The following is a 13,437-nucleotide window of genomic DNA, read 5'->3' on the forward strand; positions in this document are numbered from 1 at the left end:
TTGAGATGATGGTTTTAATCATACCAGGCTCCCAGCGCTTTGTAGAGGAAGTGGTGGCAGTCACATGGTTTGTTGATCCCAGCTATGCAGAAAAGGGCATGTTTGATTAGCCTTACTGTTTTAAGGGGAATCTCTATGCAGGGTAAATAGCAGCCAGCAGGCGGAATATGTGACAGGCTGACAGACTTCAATTAATGGAAAATGCACCTCTTTTTGTTTACTGTGTTCTGTAAAGGTCAGCCAAGTCATGGTCTTGGAGGCACTGTTTTTGCCCATTCCCAGGGTTAGATACATAGTCAGAATTAATGACTCTAGACCCGTCTCCCGTTCTTACCCCAACCTTCAGATATACGACTGTTTCATCTGACCTCATACACCCCTATAAATAGGCTGAGTATGCCTGTCTGAACTGACACTCCTTTCCAATAAACTTCACTATGACACACAAAGCCACGCATATGTACTCCAGAAAGATATTCAGAAAAGCAGCTTCCATCTTTTACACTCACAGACACGCATCCTCAAACATGAACAGACTCATTTAACACCTTACATGCTTCTGATAGCTCTTCTCCTGGATGCATAATGACGCACGGCTCTTCAGAGCCAGCTGCGTGCATTGTTCGAACTTGCCAAGGCTCGTTAACACTGACAGTGGTAGCTTCTGAAGGACAAATGCCACATATATCAGTGTGCAAAGAGTCTCCCCTTAGTCTTGAGCTTAGCTTTTCACTCGTGGTTTACTTCTTTCTGCTGTTTAGCATCACATTCTGTAGCTGTAAAATAACTTACTGGTGTTGTTGATAAAGCAGCAGTGGCCACTTAACCATATGCTGGGTAGGATACTTTTATATTCTTTGTTTGCTGCTTTTGTTTCCAAAGAACTACAACTAAGATTTCCAGACAGAAATTCTACAATTACTCAGAACTACTAAGAAAAATCATAATTAGAGAAGCAACAATCAGCAATGTTCAGATTTCCATTGGTTTTGTTTTTTTTAATGGAAATAAAAATCAGTGAAAAGTTGGGGGGGGGGGGGGAGTAATTATTTAAAATTTCTCATTAGCTATTTATATTTATTACTATTTATAATAGCGATAAGTTGAATAATAGAACACAGATAATTATCTACATTAAACATTATGGCCTCAGGTTAAGCCCTGACCTAGGTTTAGCTCTTAAACGCTGAGTGAGAGAAGTCCTGGAGCAGCCCGTAGGGCTCACAGCCTCTCTCAACATTTCTCGTTGCTCGAATCCTCTTCTCACACATTTTTTTATTAGACTAATTTTAATAATTTTCTTAGCTGTTTTCTACAAAGAGATAAACTGTAAATAGCACAGTCGTTTTCTAGATGAAAGCATTAGGAAAGAGATTTTTTTTGCAGCCTGTTGTCTTCCGATAAATTCACTGGTGGGTGATTAATGCAACCAAAGTGATTTTCATTCTCTCTAATAACTATTATCTTCCTAACTCTCTGGCTGAGCTGGTGGGGATGAAACCTCTATCATATGGGATGAATTACATACGTAAGGTGATAAGCGAGCGTGAGCTTGGGGCCTCCAGGATTATTTAGTGTGCGCCTCATTACTTAGTGTACAGCTGCTTAGCCATCCTTTCTGCCCTGAGCTTGGCGAGCGTCGCTAACATTCTTTGTCATAGTACTGTACATACCTGAAGCTGGAGGGGGCTGAGTCCTGACGCTGCTGCAGCTGCCACTGAGGATGGAATGAACTGCACCGGGTAGTTATCACCTGTCAGAGACAGAAAGAAAGAGACAACAATGCATACAGGTTCAGACAATGAGCCGGCCCACAGCGACCAGGCAAGTGCCAACACGGATTCTGGGCCCTCCACTACTTTTGCCACAGAAATGTGGCGAACAGCAACGAACGCTCGGCTTCAAGCCCAAACATCTGCATTAACAAAAAGCCTACGGGGGTTTAACAAGAGCAGAATTACTTACGAAAGTTCCACACCATTCCCTTTTTACTCCACCTGTGCACTACAAATCCCCTGACAACAGTAAATAAGACACTGTTAAACAAGGTGGGGATTCTTTAAAGGTGTGCTTGAGTGTGCGTGTGTTTGTGTTCTGATTAGATGCTAAATATCTCCCTTGGTATTCAGTTAGTGCTTTTGTAAAAGACCAGTATGTTCTCTCAGGCAATTCATACAGCTGTAGACTTGTCTGGTTATTGTTCAGTGCCACATTGTTTGTTTCTGAGTGATAGCTTTGGCAACAGAGTGGAAGCACTTGTATGCAAACTGGTTAGAACAAGTGTGCTGTCACAATAACACTGGTTAAAAAAAACCACATTCTTATCTCATATGCCACTGTGATCAAGCAAGGAGGAAATAATCTCCAAATAGCAGCAGTATTCATTACTGTTGGCCCACCATCAGCACATTTGTTACACAGGGATATAAAAATGGCTGCAGCGTGAGTGATATCCATAGGGTTGCAGAAGCCTTTACACGGTCAACCTTGTGTGTTGAGACGGAGAGAACATCCCCAGTGAGACTGGGCAGCACAGCATTCATAGACGGGAGGTAGGTTTGAGGCATGAATCTGAAGGAGGGGTGATGGCGTGCACTGCGAGAGCAGGGAGGGGTAGTTGGCCTTCGCTCAGACCCCACTTCTGGCTGTCACTTCTCTTCACAAACATATGGAGCCATTAAGCCACAGACAAGGCAAATGTATACACCTTCTCTTTCACTTTGCCCTCGTCCGCCCGCCTCACTTTGCAATCTTGTACAGCACAGCACAATGTGATACAGGCCATGGAAATCCAATCCCCATTTAGTAGCAAATAAAATCACATAGCAGAAGTGGTTTCAAATAGTGCTAAGTTGGATGTAGGGGGGGGGCTGTGGTTATTTCTACACACCTCCTTTTTTTGGTCTCGCTTTTCTCCCTGTCTCATTTGCTGTCTGTGACGTAGGGTTTGGGGGATAATAAATGGCTGAATGTCTTTAGATGTCATGTGAAACCTGGGGAGGGTCATGTGCTGCACGACGACTGCTGAGGGATCTTGAGACTCCAAAGTCTGGGACTTGGGTCATCAAAGTCTGTGTCTAGGCACCAGACTCCAACAGAATGTAAACTCCTGCAGGTTAGCACCCCTCGTAACGAAAAGGAAAAGCATTTCAAATGTTTTACTTCCTTTGTAAAAAAGAAAAAAAAAAGGGTCCTTGTTGCTTTGCTGTTGAGAGCCTGGATTCTAAACACTAAGAGGGGTTGGGGGGTCGTATTGATGACGCCATAGTCACAACAGGCTATATTTCCCCCCTCATGTGGTGCCAAGAAATAAGTCGTAGATCTCCTGAGGGTTGACAGATGTAGCTGAAACCTTTCTTAGGGTAGATCAAATTATGAATGAATGACTGCAACTGTCAAACCTGATCATCTTTTTTCACCAGCTTTTAAGTTTCCTTTAACTTGAAACAAGTAAAGCACTTCGTTGTTTAGATTTGAGAGCATCGTAGGAGAGACACAAAGATCCCACATTGCATTGTCATTTATAGCATAGCTGTTCTGAACAGTGACTAGCTGAGCTACATTTACAAGTGACTTTGTTGCAATTTTTGGGAGCTGGTTTGTCATTTTGTCTGTGACACGCAAAAATATATGCCTTAAATCTAAAAAGTAACTTATCTAATAGTATTTATCGTTGTCTCACGTGATGTTAACACTAACAGTACAGAAATGACCCACAGAAATGACACAGTACAGAAATCAGGCTTTTATGGGGGCAAAAATGACAGGGGATGCTTTTGTATTGCTGTTGTGCCAGTCCAGACAAAGTGCTCCAGGATGCTTCCAATTAAGTGCTTACAGATAGTGATTATGTATATTTTTATATGACTCAGGTTGTGATTAATGAAACTCACTTAGTCAACCAGCTTCACGTTCAATGTTGCAATTTTTAGGTTTCCGAGCAATGTGAACAATGTGAAGGAGAACAAATGAACTGTTGCCGAGTAAAAAATGGAACATAGGCATCGCTTGAACCCTTTTCACAGGGGTATGTGCCCCATCATTAATCTGCTGTACCTAGAGCTGGGCGATAGAACGATAACGATATGTATCGCGATATAACTTTTACTCGATAGAGAAATTAAGCTATCGCGATAGACCTCGCCGCTCTTGTTCTCTTAAAAAAAAAAAAAAAAGGTCAGCCGATCCAAATTCAGTAGCGCAGAGCCGAACCAATCACAGCCGCAGCGTCACGTCGCGTGACTTGTTACGTACAGCACAAGTGCCAAGCCGCACGTGTGTTTGTTTGGGAAGCAGCCAGCGCGTAATGGAGCCAGCGCATAATGGAGGAAATGAGTGTGCCGACTAGAAAAATCAACCGAGCGTGACCGAAGAGAAAACAGATGATGGTTCCAATGCCGGAGAGATTGTCGAACGGAAGAGCCATAGAAGTTCCGTAGTGTGAAGGTATTTCGGCTATTTCAAGTCTGACAAAAAACAGAGTAGCGTGCACTGTAAATTGTGCCGAAAGCAAGTCTGGAAATACAATAAACTGGTGCATGCGTCACACTGTGCGCCACGTTATTGTTTCGGTGAAATGAATTTCTACAATACTGTTAATTCTACTCTCTGCAGTGTTTAAATGCTTACATATACACACAGTTACTGTCTGTTCTGCTTCTATGCCGCAGCTTTGTTTACTTTTTCCCACCGAGGCTTCTAGACTTCTGATTGGCCAACATTTCTGCACGGTTAGGAATCTAGCGCCACCTGCTGCTTTGGCATGTTCATAGCAGCGTTTTCCTTCATTTCTGCCTTTATGTGTGGACGGGATTATTTTTCAAAACGAAAACGGAAAATCTCAGTTTTCAAAAATACCCGTGTACGTGTGGACGTAGCCTCAGTCTCTGACTGGAAGCGCTAATTCGTCATTCGGCTTTTGTCAGACTAAAGTAACTGTTAAAACTGTTTGAAAAGCTCAGCTATACAACAAGGAGAGATTGAGAATTTCCTTTTAGTTCTCAGTTTATTTGATATTGACAAAAGTTAGTCAGTTTTGTCTCTTCTTCTGTAAAACAAACTAAGATTTATTTTTAGAATTAATATTTTGTTTCTAAGTGGAATTGACAATTTAGTCTGTTTCGTTTGTTCTATTTTGAAACTTAAACGCTTTAGCGGCTGCCTTTTGTGTAGTTTGCAATATTTGCCTTTATTTATCTGAAAAAGTCTCATGTTCCTTAAGTACATCTACCCTGTTGAACTTATTATGGGAAATAAATATTTAAAAACAAGCTGCTGATTATTTCACATTTTACTTGTGAGCAACGGCACATTTAAATCTTACAAATATAGTTATTTGGCTTATATCGTGATAGATATCGTTATCGCCTGAAATGAAAAAAACATATCGTGATATGAAAAAATCTCATATCGCCCAGCTCTAGCTGTACCCCAGTAAAATCTCACGTTTGAGTTTTACCAAGCTTCTGCAGTTGGCATTGGATTTAACTACACTGAAAGTAACAGGAAAAAAACAAGTTTTTTCTAATCCAAAATGTTGCAGCAGCAGTTTAACCCAAAATACAAGCTGAGGTGTGCATTTGCTGGTGCCTCCAAAGAATTTCAAGCAGTAATCCTTGGATCTGCACTTTGTATGAAACAAGAATCAAGATTACTGTATAATAGCACAACCTGACTGGAAGTTGAGTCACATTAACTTTGCCAAAATGAAAAAGACAGCAACTCTGTTTGGACATGAGACGTGCTCTCAAACATTAGAGGAATATTTTGTTTTCTCTTAGATTGCATATGTATATACAGTGTTTTATCATGGTTTGTTTGTATTGTGAAAAGCAGAAGATCACAAATAAATATTGTTAATAAAAATTAAATGTCTTTGCATTTTTAGTATTGCAGCCCAATGCCAAACCCAGCAAAAGCAACGGGGCTTCAGGTAGCAATATATAGTACATTTTAATATACCAAGAAATATCTTTGTGATTTGAGTAATCCCTGATTGAGGCCCTGCAGATCTTTAAGTCTAGCAATGGAACCTGCGACACACACTCTGCACACATAAAAAGAATCCTTCTTCATACAACTTACTCATAAAGAGTAAACATCCAGTTTGAATGACTTGAAAAACAAACACTACAAAGACAGAATAGTTTAAATCTGGCAACTAATAAAACAAAATAAAATAAGATAGCATGAGAAAACTATCAACTGTCAGCAGGATACCTATGAGGGCGACTGGCAGAGACTAAAGACTATGGGGTCATTCTCCAGCTCCATTAAAGGCACCTCAGACTGAATGCTGCCATGTCTGTGTAAACAGTGCAAACAGGCTAAGAAGTCCAACTTATATATCTATTTGTTTAAGCGATGACTTGGTGTCTCTATGACTGTGCCTGCCTACCATGCAGCACCAGGCCATTGAGCACAGCCAGTGGACGGGGTGATGACTTACCACTACGGTGCCAAAATGAATCTGTTGCCATGAGAGCACCACAGGTTTGGGGGTCATAAGCAGTGGTCCCTGGGAGCTGTCTCATAATGATAACATCAGATTAGTGTGCCTTAGTCTTGGAAGTAAATGCTTCACCGCTCACTTCATGGAGAAAGGACACAGAAGCATCCTGTACACTCTGCAGGTGGTGATGATAACATTGTGCTCTCTGGATATATTGTGTATATTGTGTTGGACAGGGAAGAAATAATAAAGGCTTTGAAAATACCTCTTCTGACTACAAGAGTCATTTTCAGACCTCCTTTGCTATTTCTTCATGAGCTCATGAATTATGCAAGACCCGTGCACATGGTGACCCCTGAACATGATTCCATAATAGCTCCTGTTATTTGAACTAAAACATTTTCCGTGTCAAACCTATTGCAAAAAGCACACTGGTAAAAGACTCCCCCTCAGGCACTTTGTTTAAGCTGTCATGGCTCCATAGTTCAAAAATAGCTGACTTTCTTTTTCATCCTGTGGTTTTATAGTTAATTCATTAACTGCACTACCACACCTTTTAATGTTGTGTTGCAAACCTGCTGACTTCTTACTCTTCTCAGTTTTCTGTTTATAGTCCTCTTCAGACAAAGACTTTTCTTTTTCAAGGTTTCATCAACATAAAAACACTTTTTTTGCCTTGGGGTGAAAATGGGAAAACCTTTTTCAGTGGACAAGATTCAGCTGAATTTTGTTAAATAAATGATGTGCGTAACAAAACAACCATTTTTTTAAATATATGTATATATAACCTTGCCCTGGGACTAAGTACATACTGTAACGTGGAAAACTTTACAATGTGTAAAATATGTTTCCATAATACAAAGGAAGCAAGTGAGGCATGCCGTTACAGGCAGCGCAAACAGTAATTGTACAGAAAAACCTGTTCTTGCATCATGTACAGACTATCCAACTCCTAACTGTGTTTTAATGACTTAATCTGACTATAACAGGGTATAATTGTGTGAAACTGTAACAGGGGAGTTGCTTTTTTATTACGATAGATTTGGAAAGCACTTCTTGCAGGGTTCGTCTCCCATGTTCTTGGATCTCTGACAGTAGATACTTTGAAAACAAAAAAACTATTATAGCCAGTGCACTCCTGAAAGATACTTTAATGCCGATGACATGTTTACATTCCTCTGTTTTTCCACCCATATCTATTGTTCCACATGGACAAGAACATTCCCAGGCGTTGCTCTCAAATCTGTGTTCAGACACAGCAGAGCATGCCAGCAGCCAGAGTGTGAATGAAGCATTAAAGTCTAACAGCTTCCAGACTGAAAATTATAGTTGTGGTTAAAAGCACAAAGGGGGTGAAGACAAAGCAAGCAAGGGAGAAAAGAAGGACAATATGACCAAAATGGCTTAAATTTGCAAGCGTACCTGGCTTATAAGACATTCCTGGAGGGAAGAGAAAGCCTTGCTGGGCGGCAGCTGCTGCTGCTAGAGTGCGTTGGTCGTGTGGAAAAATGGGGATCATGAGCGGAGGCATGTGACCCTGGACCTGCTGAACAGATAGGGAGCAGAGATCAGAGAGAGGCCTAAGCACTGGCATAGTACACAGAAACACAGAGCCCACTAAGGGGGAGGCCAGATCACAGCTCTTGCTAACGCGTGCTGACAGGGGTCTCTGCGGCAATGACGGCCCTCGTGTGCTCACACAATACCTGGCTGAGCTACGCCTGCTCTTAATCCAAACCACAATTTCACCTCGGCACATCAAAGGCCCGCATACACACATTGTTACAGCATAAGTTAGAGTAAGTGACATGTGCTGTAGGATGGAAAGCAGAGAGGCGCAATAGTTTTGTATGGATTCTGTGGCAAGCAGTATATGTGTTGAAAGTAGTATTAAATCTATAAAATGATAACTCCGAATATCAAAGATGTACAGCGTGCTTGGTTTTAATAAAACCTAAGGTCAAAGAGAACCGTAGCACTCACTGATGAGTATGCCATGTTTATTAAAGACCTGTAGTAAACCAACTTTCTAGCTGTTACACTCTGCAAGAAGATTGTTTAACGTCTGATGCAGATGCAGTGCCAGAACCGATCAGCGTGTAGATGCATGACGACACAAAAACCTCAAGGGAAGCTTAACTTGTAACAGAATCCTGGATGATCATTTGTTCATATTAGAAAAAGCTAAAGACATCGAGAAATTTAATGTCACTGCTTTTAGGAGTGAAAATTGCAGGCCATTGAAAAGTGCTTGTTCTTTTTCATCTTAATGTCTTTCCCAGTCTGTGTTCAACTCACATATTAACCTTCACCATGCAGCCTGTTGCTGACTCGCCTACTGGGGATATCAGTACAAACTCCCCGCATTTGTGTGTCAAGGGTGGGTGAGTAGCTTATGTATCAAAAGTGCTGTGTGGGGGTTTGCACACATGCTGCAAGTCCAATTTTACTGTCACTCTCTGCTTCCTGAAACTCCATGATAGGGCGCAGCCTGGCTACCATGGGCCTGTGAGGGTTAATCTAGGGCTGAGCCAAATCACCTCGGGGGAACCTGCCTGGAAATGGGTTAATAAAGGTCATCCCCCAAAATAAACACTTTACAGAATGTTTCTCCATTCATCCCTCCTTAAAATCAACTCGCAATAAAACGGGCCTGGGTGCAATTACTGCCGCTGCATTGGGGCATGAAATCAACCTGTCCCGTGTTATGGCTGAGCTCTGCTATGATCTCCACTTTTCAGTCGGGGTTGCTCCCCCTGTAGACCCTCTACAGGAGCAGTTGCACCCAGGTTCTCTCGGAGCTAGCAGGCTAAACCTACTTTAAACAACTTTATTGATCTGTCCAGAGGTGCAAAGCTAGACTGAAAACTAAATAAATAGAAGAATTTTATGCCTACTGAGCGTTTATGGAAGTGCAAGTGCAGAAAGTGCATTATAAAAGAATAGAAAAGTAATTTTGTAAAATGTGCTGTTGCTGAAGAAAAAATTAATGGCCAAGGAGACTGCGACAAATGTCCTTAAATAAAACATTGCTTTATGGGGATTTGTGTTCCAAGTTTCCAGGCTGAGCGAGTGAAAGATCGAGCTTGGCCTTGCATGTATGGAACATATGGAAAAACACAATAATTAATGTCACAACATGAGGTGGGGCCAGTGACAGGCAGGGGCACACAGCTTTTCTCTGCCTGTGTATTTGGACTGTTAAAACAGATGGAGTCTGGTGCTGAATGTGCAGCAGTCACAGGGCAGAAAAGGGCTCCCTCAAGTCCCTTTAAGTGCGCTGCATGGTAGTTCATATTTCAGGAGTTTGCTAACATGCATCAGTTGTTTAAAGGTGTTTTAAATCAGCACTTCATTTTTTTAACTTCACATTTTAAATTTAAAGTTAAAGTGTTTTTTCTGAGTACATTAAATAATACCGCAAAATTGTTTAAGGGACGTATGCAGGCCATCCACACTTTATACACACACTATAATGAGAGACATCAGCACAAGCATTTTTGATACACGTATGCATTTCTCCAGCAAACGCAAATGATAAACTCTAAATGATATAATTTCATCTGGGATATAAGCTTTTATTACTATTATTACTCTAAAATATGGGGCAAATATACAAGGTTCATTGAGGCAAGACAGATCCGAACTGTGCGTTGAAGGGGAAATAAATGCAATGAAGTTGAATGGTTGTGATTTTCGGTAATGAGCTCGATGCATTAAAGTTTAATTTACAGCGGCTAATGTCAGAGAAAGGCAAATCAAATTCTGAGCGGCTTAAAGGTGGCAACAAATAGAGGAGGTTAGCTGAGCTGTCAATTAACAGCTGGCACAGTGGCTTAGCAGATTATAATATTTTCACGAGTCCCTTATTTTTAGAATCGACTGTTTAAAGCAGCGTGGCAGAAAAATAAAGTATACTTTAAGGAAATCAACATGGATGTTTAACTTGCACTCTGCTCTGTTTCTACAACTCCATCATCCCGCCCACTTTATAAGAGTTACCCGAAAGTCCATCTATCCATGGGCGAAGAGCCCAGGATATTTCTAATGCCAAGATGATCTTGAGGAGTGGGGGAATGAAGTGGAGCAGATGTGGGGCGCTCAGACAGCCTTCTCCCTTTCCCTCATAAATACAGCAGCATTGTTATGCTGGCAGTGCTATTCCTTTGTCTTAGCGCTGCTAAGTACTGGATAATGTCATTTCACACCATCTGCCCCCAGGCTTCATTAAAGATACATGAATGGGCTATCTTATGAGGAACAGGTGCTATTGTTTGTCCCTCAAGACACAGCAATAAGGATCTGACTCGGAATACTTGAAGAGGAGCATCTGTAGTGATCAGTCAGACAGACTTGGCTGAGGCCCCCATCTCTGCCAGCATGCGCTCCAGCAGAGGTTTCCGGGGGAAACGGGCTCCCTTGCAACATGTATCATCAATTCAGATGACCTGATGAAGTCTGTAGCAGCCCAGTACACAATCTGTTTCCCTCTCAAGGAGATGCTGGTATTTGATAAATAGAACTCACTTGCATCTACTGTGTGTGCGATTCCAAACTGTATGTTATAAGAGAGCGCTTTCTTTTTCATTTTTTTAAAGGAAGAATTTAAATTTTAAAATGATATAACACACACACACACACACACACACACACACACTTTTCAAGCTGCAGGTTCCTTATTTTGCAACTTTAACAGATCATTCCTTTAAGAGTAAGTTTAATAAGACAGCATGTAAACTCCACAATGGCGCAAAGCAGCAGCACATCCTGTGGTCAGACTGCAGAGGGTAAGCAGACGGTTCAGATGTCTGATGTGTAAATACATAAGGTGTAAAAAAAAAAAAGTGTAGAGTTAAAAGAGCTCCTTTTATTTCTCAGAGCACTTAAAACACATGCAATATGCACTCACACACAAAGATCACTTTATTACTGCACTAATGCATGCGTGATAAAGTCCTTTTTATAGCAGTTTTGTTAATTAGCATCCCTATGAAGCATCAGAAATACAGATTAGACTTCACATATTTTAAATGAAAGATGCACTTTTAATTTAAAAAATAAAAAAAGCAGTGTGATTAGAAACAAGCTTCACATTTCACAGAGCTACATTAGGCAAAGGTGATGGTAAACGGAGAACAGTGAACGGTGGTGTTTTTTAGTACACCAGAAAGCATCCACCCACAGCACTCATGCAAGCGGCTCCAAAAACCGCACTGCAAATGGAGATGAACAGCGCATTACAGCACTCACTTGGGACCCTGTCAACACCCATGCTCCTCACTGTCTGTTATAGCCTCCACAAAGCACCCGTGAGGCCTCAAGACCCCTGCTGGCATCCCGTCTGAACCCTCTTACACTTTCATGCACTGACTGACGCTCAGGTTTGCTAATCACTGTAGACAACAATGGTCCATGTTGAAGAAACTGTAAGAATTTTTTTGTTTTTACTGCCAGAATCATTCAGTATTACCAAGATTCAAATACAAAAGGGGCAAAAAAGGCAAACATCTACCTTGCTAGCACCAAAGCTCACGGTTATTAGCTTGAAAGGACCTATGAGATCCTCAATATTCTATTCTGATTAATTACCATTTCACTCTTTTTAACACTTGTGCCATATACAGATCCTTGTTTTCGATATAATCTGCACACTTTTGTCATGAGGAGACTTGCAAGAAGTAATTTTATAAAAAAGTGACTGACAACAATAAAACCACAGGTCGGTGAAAAAATCTGAAGACTTTGATTTTTAATTCTGTAAAGTTTAGACTATAATAAACACCTCACACACTGTGAAAAGATCACAGTCACCAGTAATCTTCCTGAAGAGAGTTCACATTTCACTGTCACCTCATTTAAATAAAAATTACTTCATCACTTTAGTAGTTGTCAGCCCTCGCTAATCTTCGTTTTCACATTTTCTCTTGGAGAGGTTCTGTAATTTCACCCAAGGAGGATAGACGTAAGCTGTTGGTATAAGAACTGATAGTTCACACTTTGTTTCCACCTTTCTCCCCACTGAGTTCCACACCAAACGCTCGCTAGTAGAATCACCTTTTGTGATTCATTTAAGGGGAACGTGATCGGGAGTAAGCTGGCTACATCCCAACAGCAGCACACGCGGTAAACTGACACTAGACAGCAGGATGTGTTTAACACCCGCCACTGCGTATGAACAGAGCCTGCTGGGTGTACAGTGTACCGCAGCACAGCCAGGAGGAAAATCACTCAGTGGAAGCACTTCTGCTGAATACAATCAGATGTTACTCGATTACTGCTGGTCACTTTCTGCTGCACACTGAATAGTTACATTACGTGGGAGACATGCACATTAATCAAACACAGATCTGATGATGTTTGGATTTGTCTGTAACTAACGATAATCAGACAAATAGATCAATAGATTTGAACAAGACTTTGAGCTCCAGACTTTTGCTTTTGAATGAAGGTCTTCATTTTACCACATTATTCATGCTTGGCCAGATTAATGCTGGAAACCCTGGAGAGCTTCATGTCAGCGACAAAGGGCCTTTGTCCTGTTCAAGAGTCTGTCTTTGACTCCTCACTTCCTTCCTGCTTCTGAAACCATTTACAGCACCCCTTTCTACAAAAATCAGACATAGTATAAAAAAAGCTGCATTATTTTCTGTGAGCTGTTTACGCACAGCACCGGCTATGAAGTGTGCACTGTTCGCTTAAGCTCGAGTGTGACGACACACATCCTTCATTTCTGCATGTGTTACACTAAGTAAAAATCCAGAGTGAGGTCAGGCCATCCAGAGGGAATAAGCAATGGTTCCACTAATTCCTTACAAAGTACAACAAGCCTTCTTGGAAAAGTGCCATTCCAATATGTCTATATTAAGTCGATGGGAGCTGAAAGCAGGGTAGTCCATCCCTCTGACCCACCTAACACATCCCACCCCAAATCCCTCCACTCTAGCCCTCCTCCTCATCATGGCTCCTCTTGACATCCTTGGAATCCT

General features: G+C 41.4%; 1 protein-coding gene across 5 annotated transcripts in view; it reads right to left on the bottom strand.

Moving 5' to 3' along the window:
• sox6 (SRY-box transcription factor 6) overlaps window positions 1-13,437 on the bottom strand; it is a 133,179-nt gene that overhangs the window by 32,387 nt on the left and 87,355 nt on the right. For 4 of the 5 annotated variants that reach the window (XM_085342992.1, XM_085343063.1, XM_085343216.1 and 1 more), the window contains 2 exons: window positions 7,874-7,997; window positions 1,674-1,753 (listed from right to left, as the gene is read on the bottom strand). In XM_085342992.1, the coding sequence (XP_085199118.1) occupies window positions 1,674-1,753; window positions 7,874-7,997 (204 nt within the window). The remainder of the gene's footprint in view (window positions 1-1,673; window positions 1,754-7,873; window positions 7,998-13,437) is intronic. The other variant, XM_085343140.1, reaches the window with a different exon arrangement.

This window comes from Diplotaxodon limnothrissa, linkage group LG1 (assembly GCF_057381915.1).
Source record: "Diplotaxodon limnothrissa isolate DT_005_m linkage group LG1, D_limnothrissa_male_GT1.1, whole genome shotgun sequence".
NCBI lineage: Eukaryota > Metazoa > Chordata > Actinopteri > Cichliformes > Cichlidae > Diplotaxodon > Diplotaxodon limnothrissa.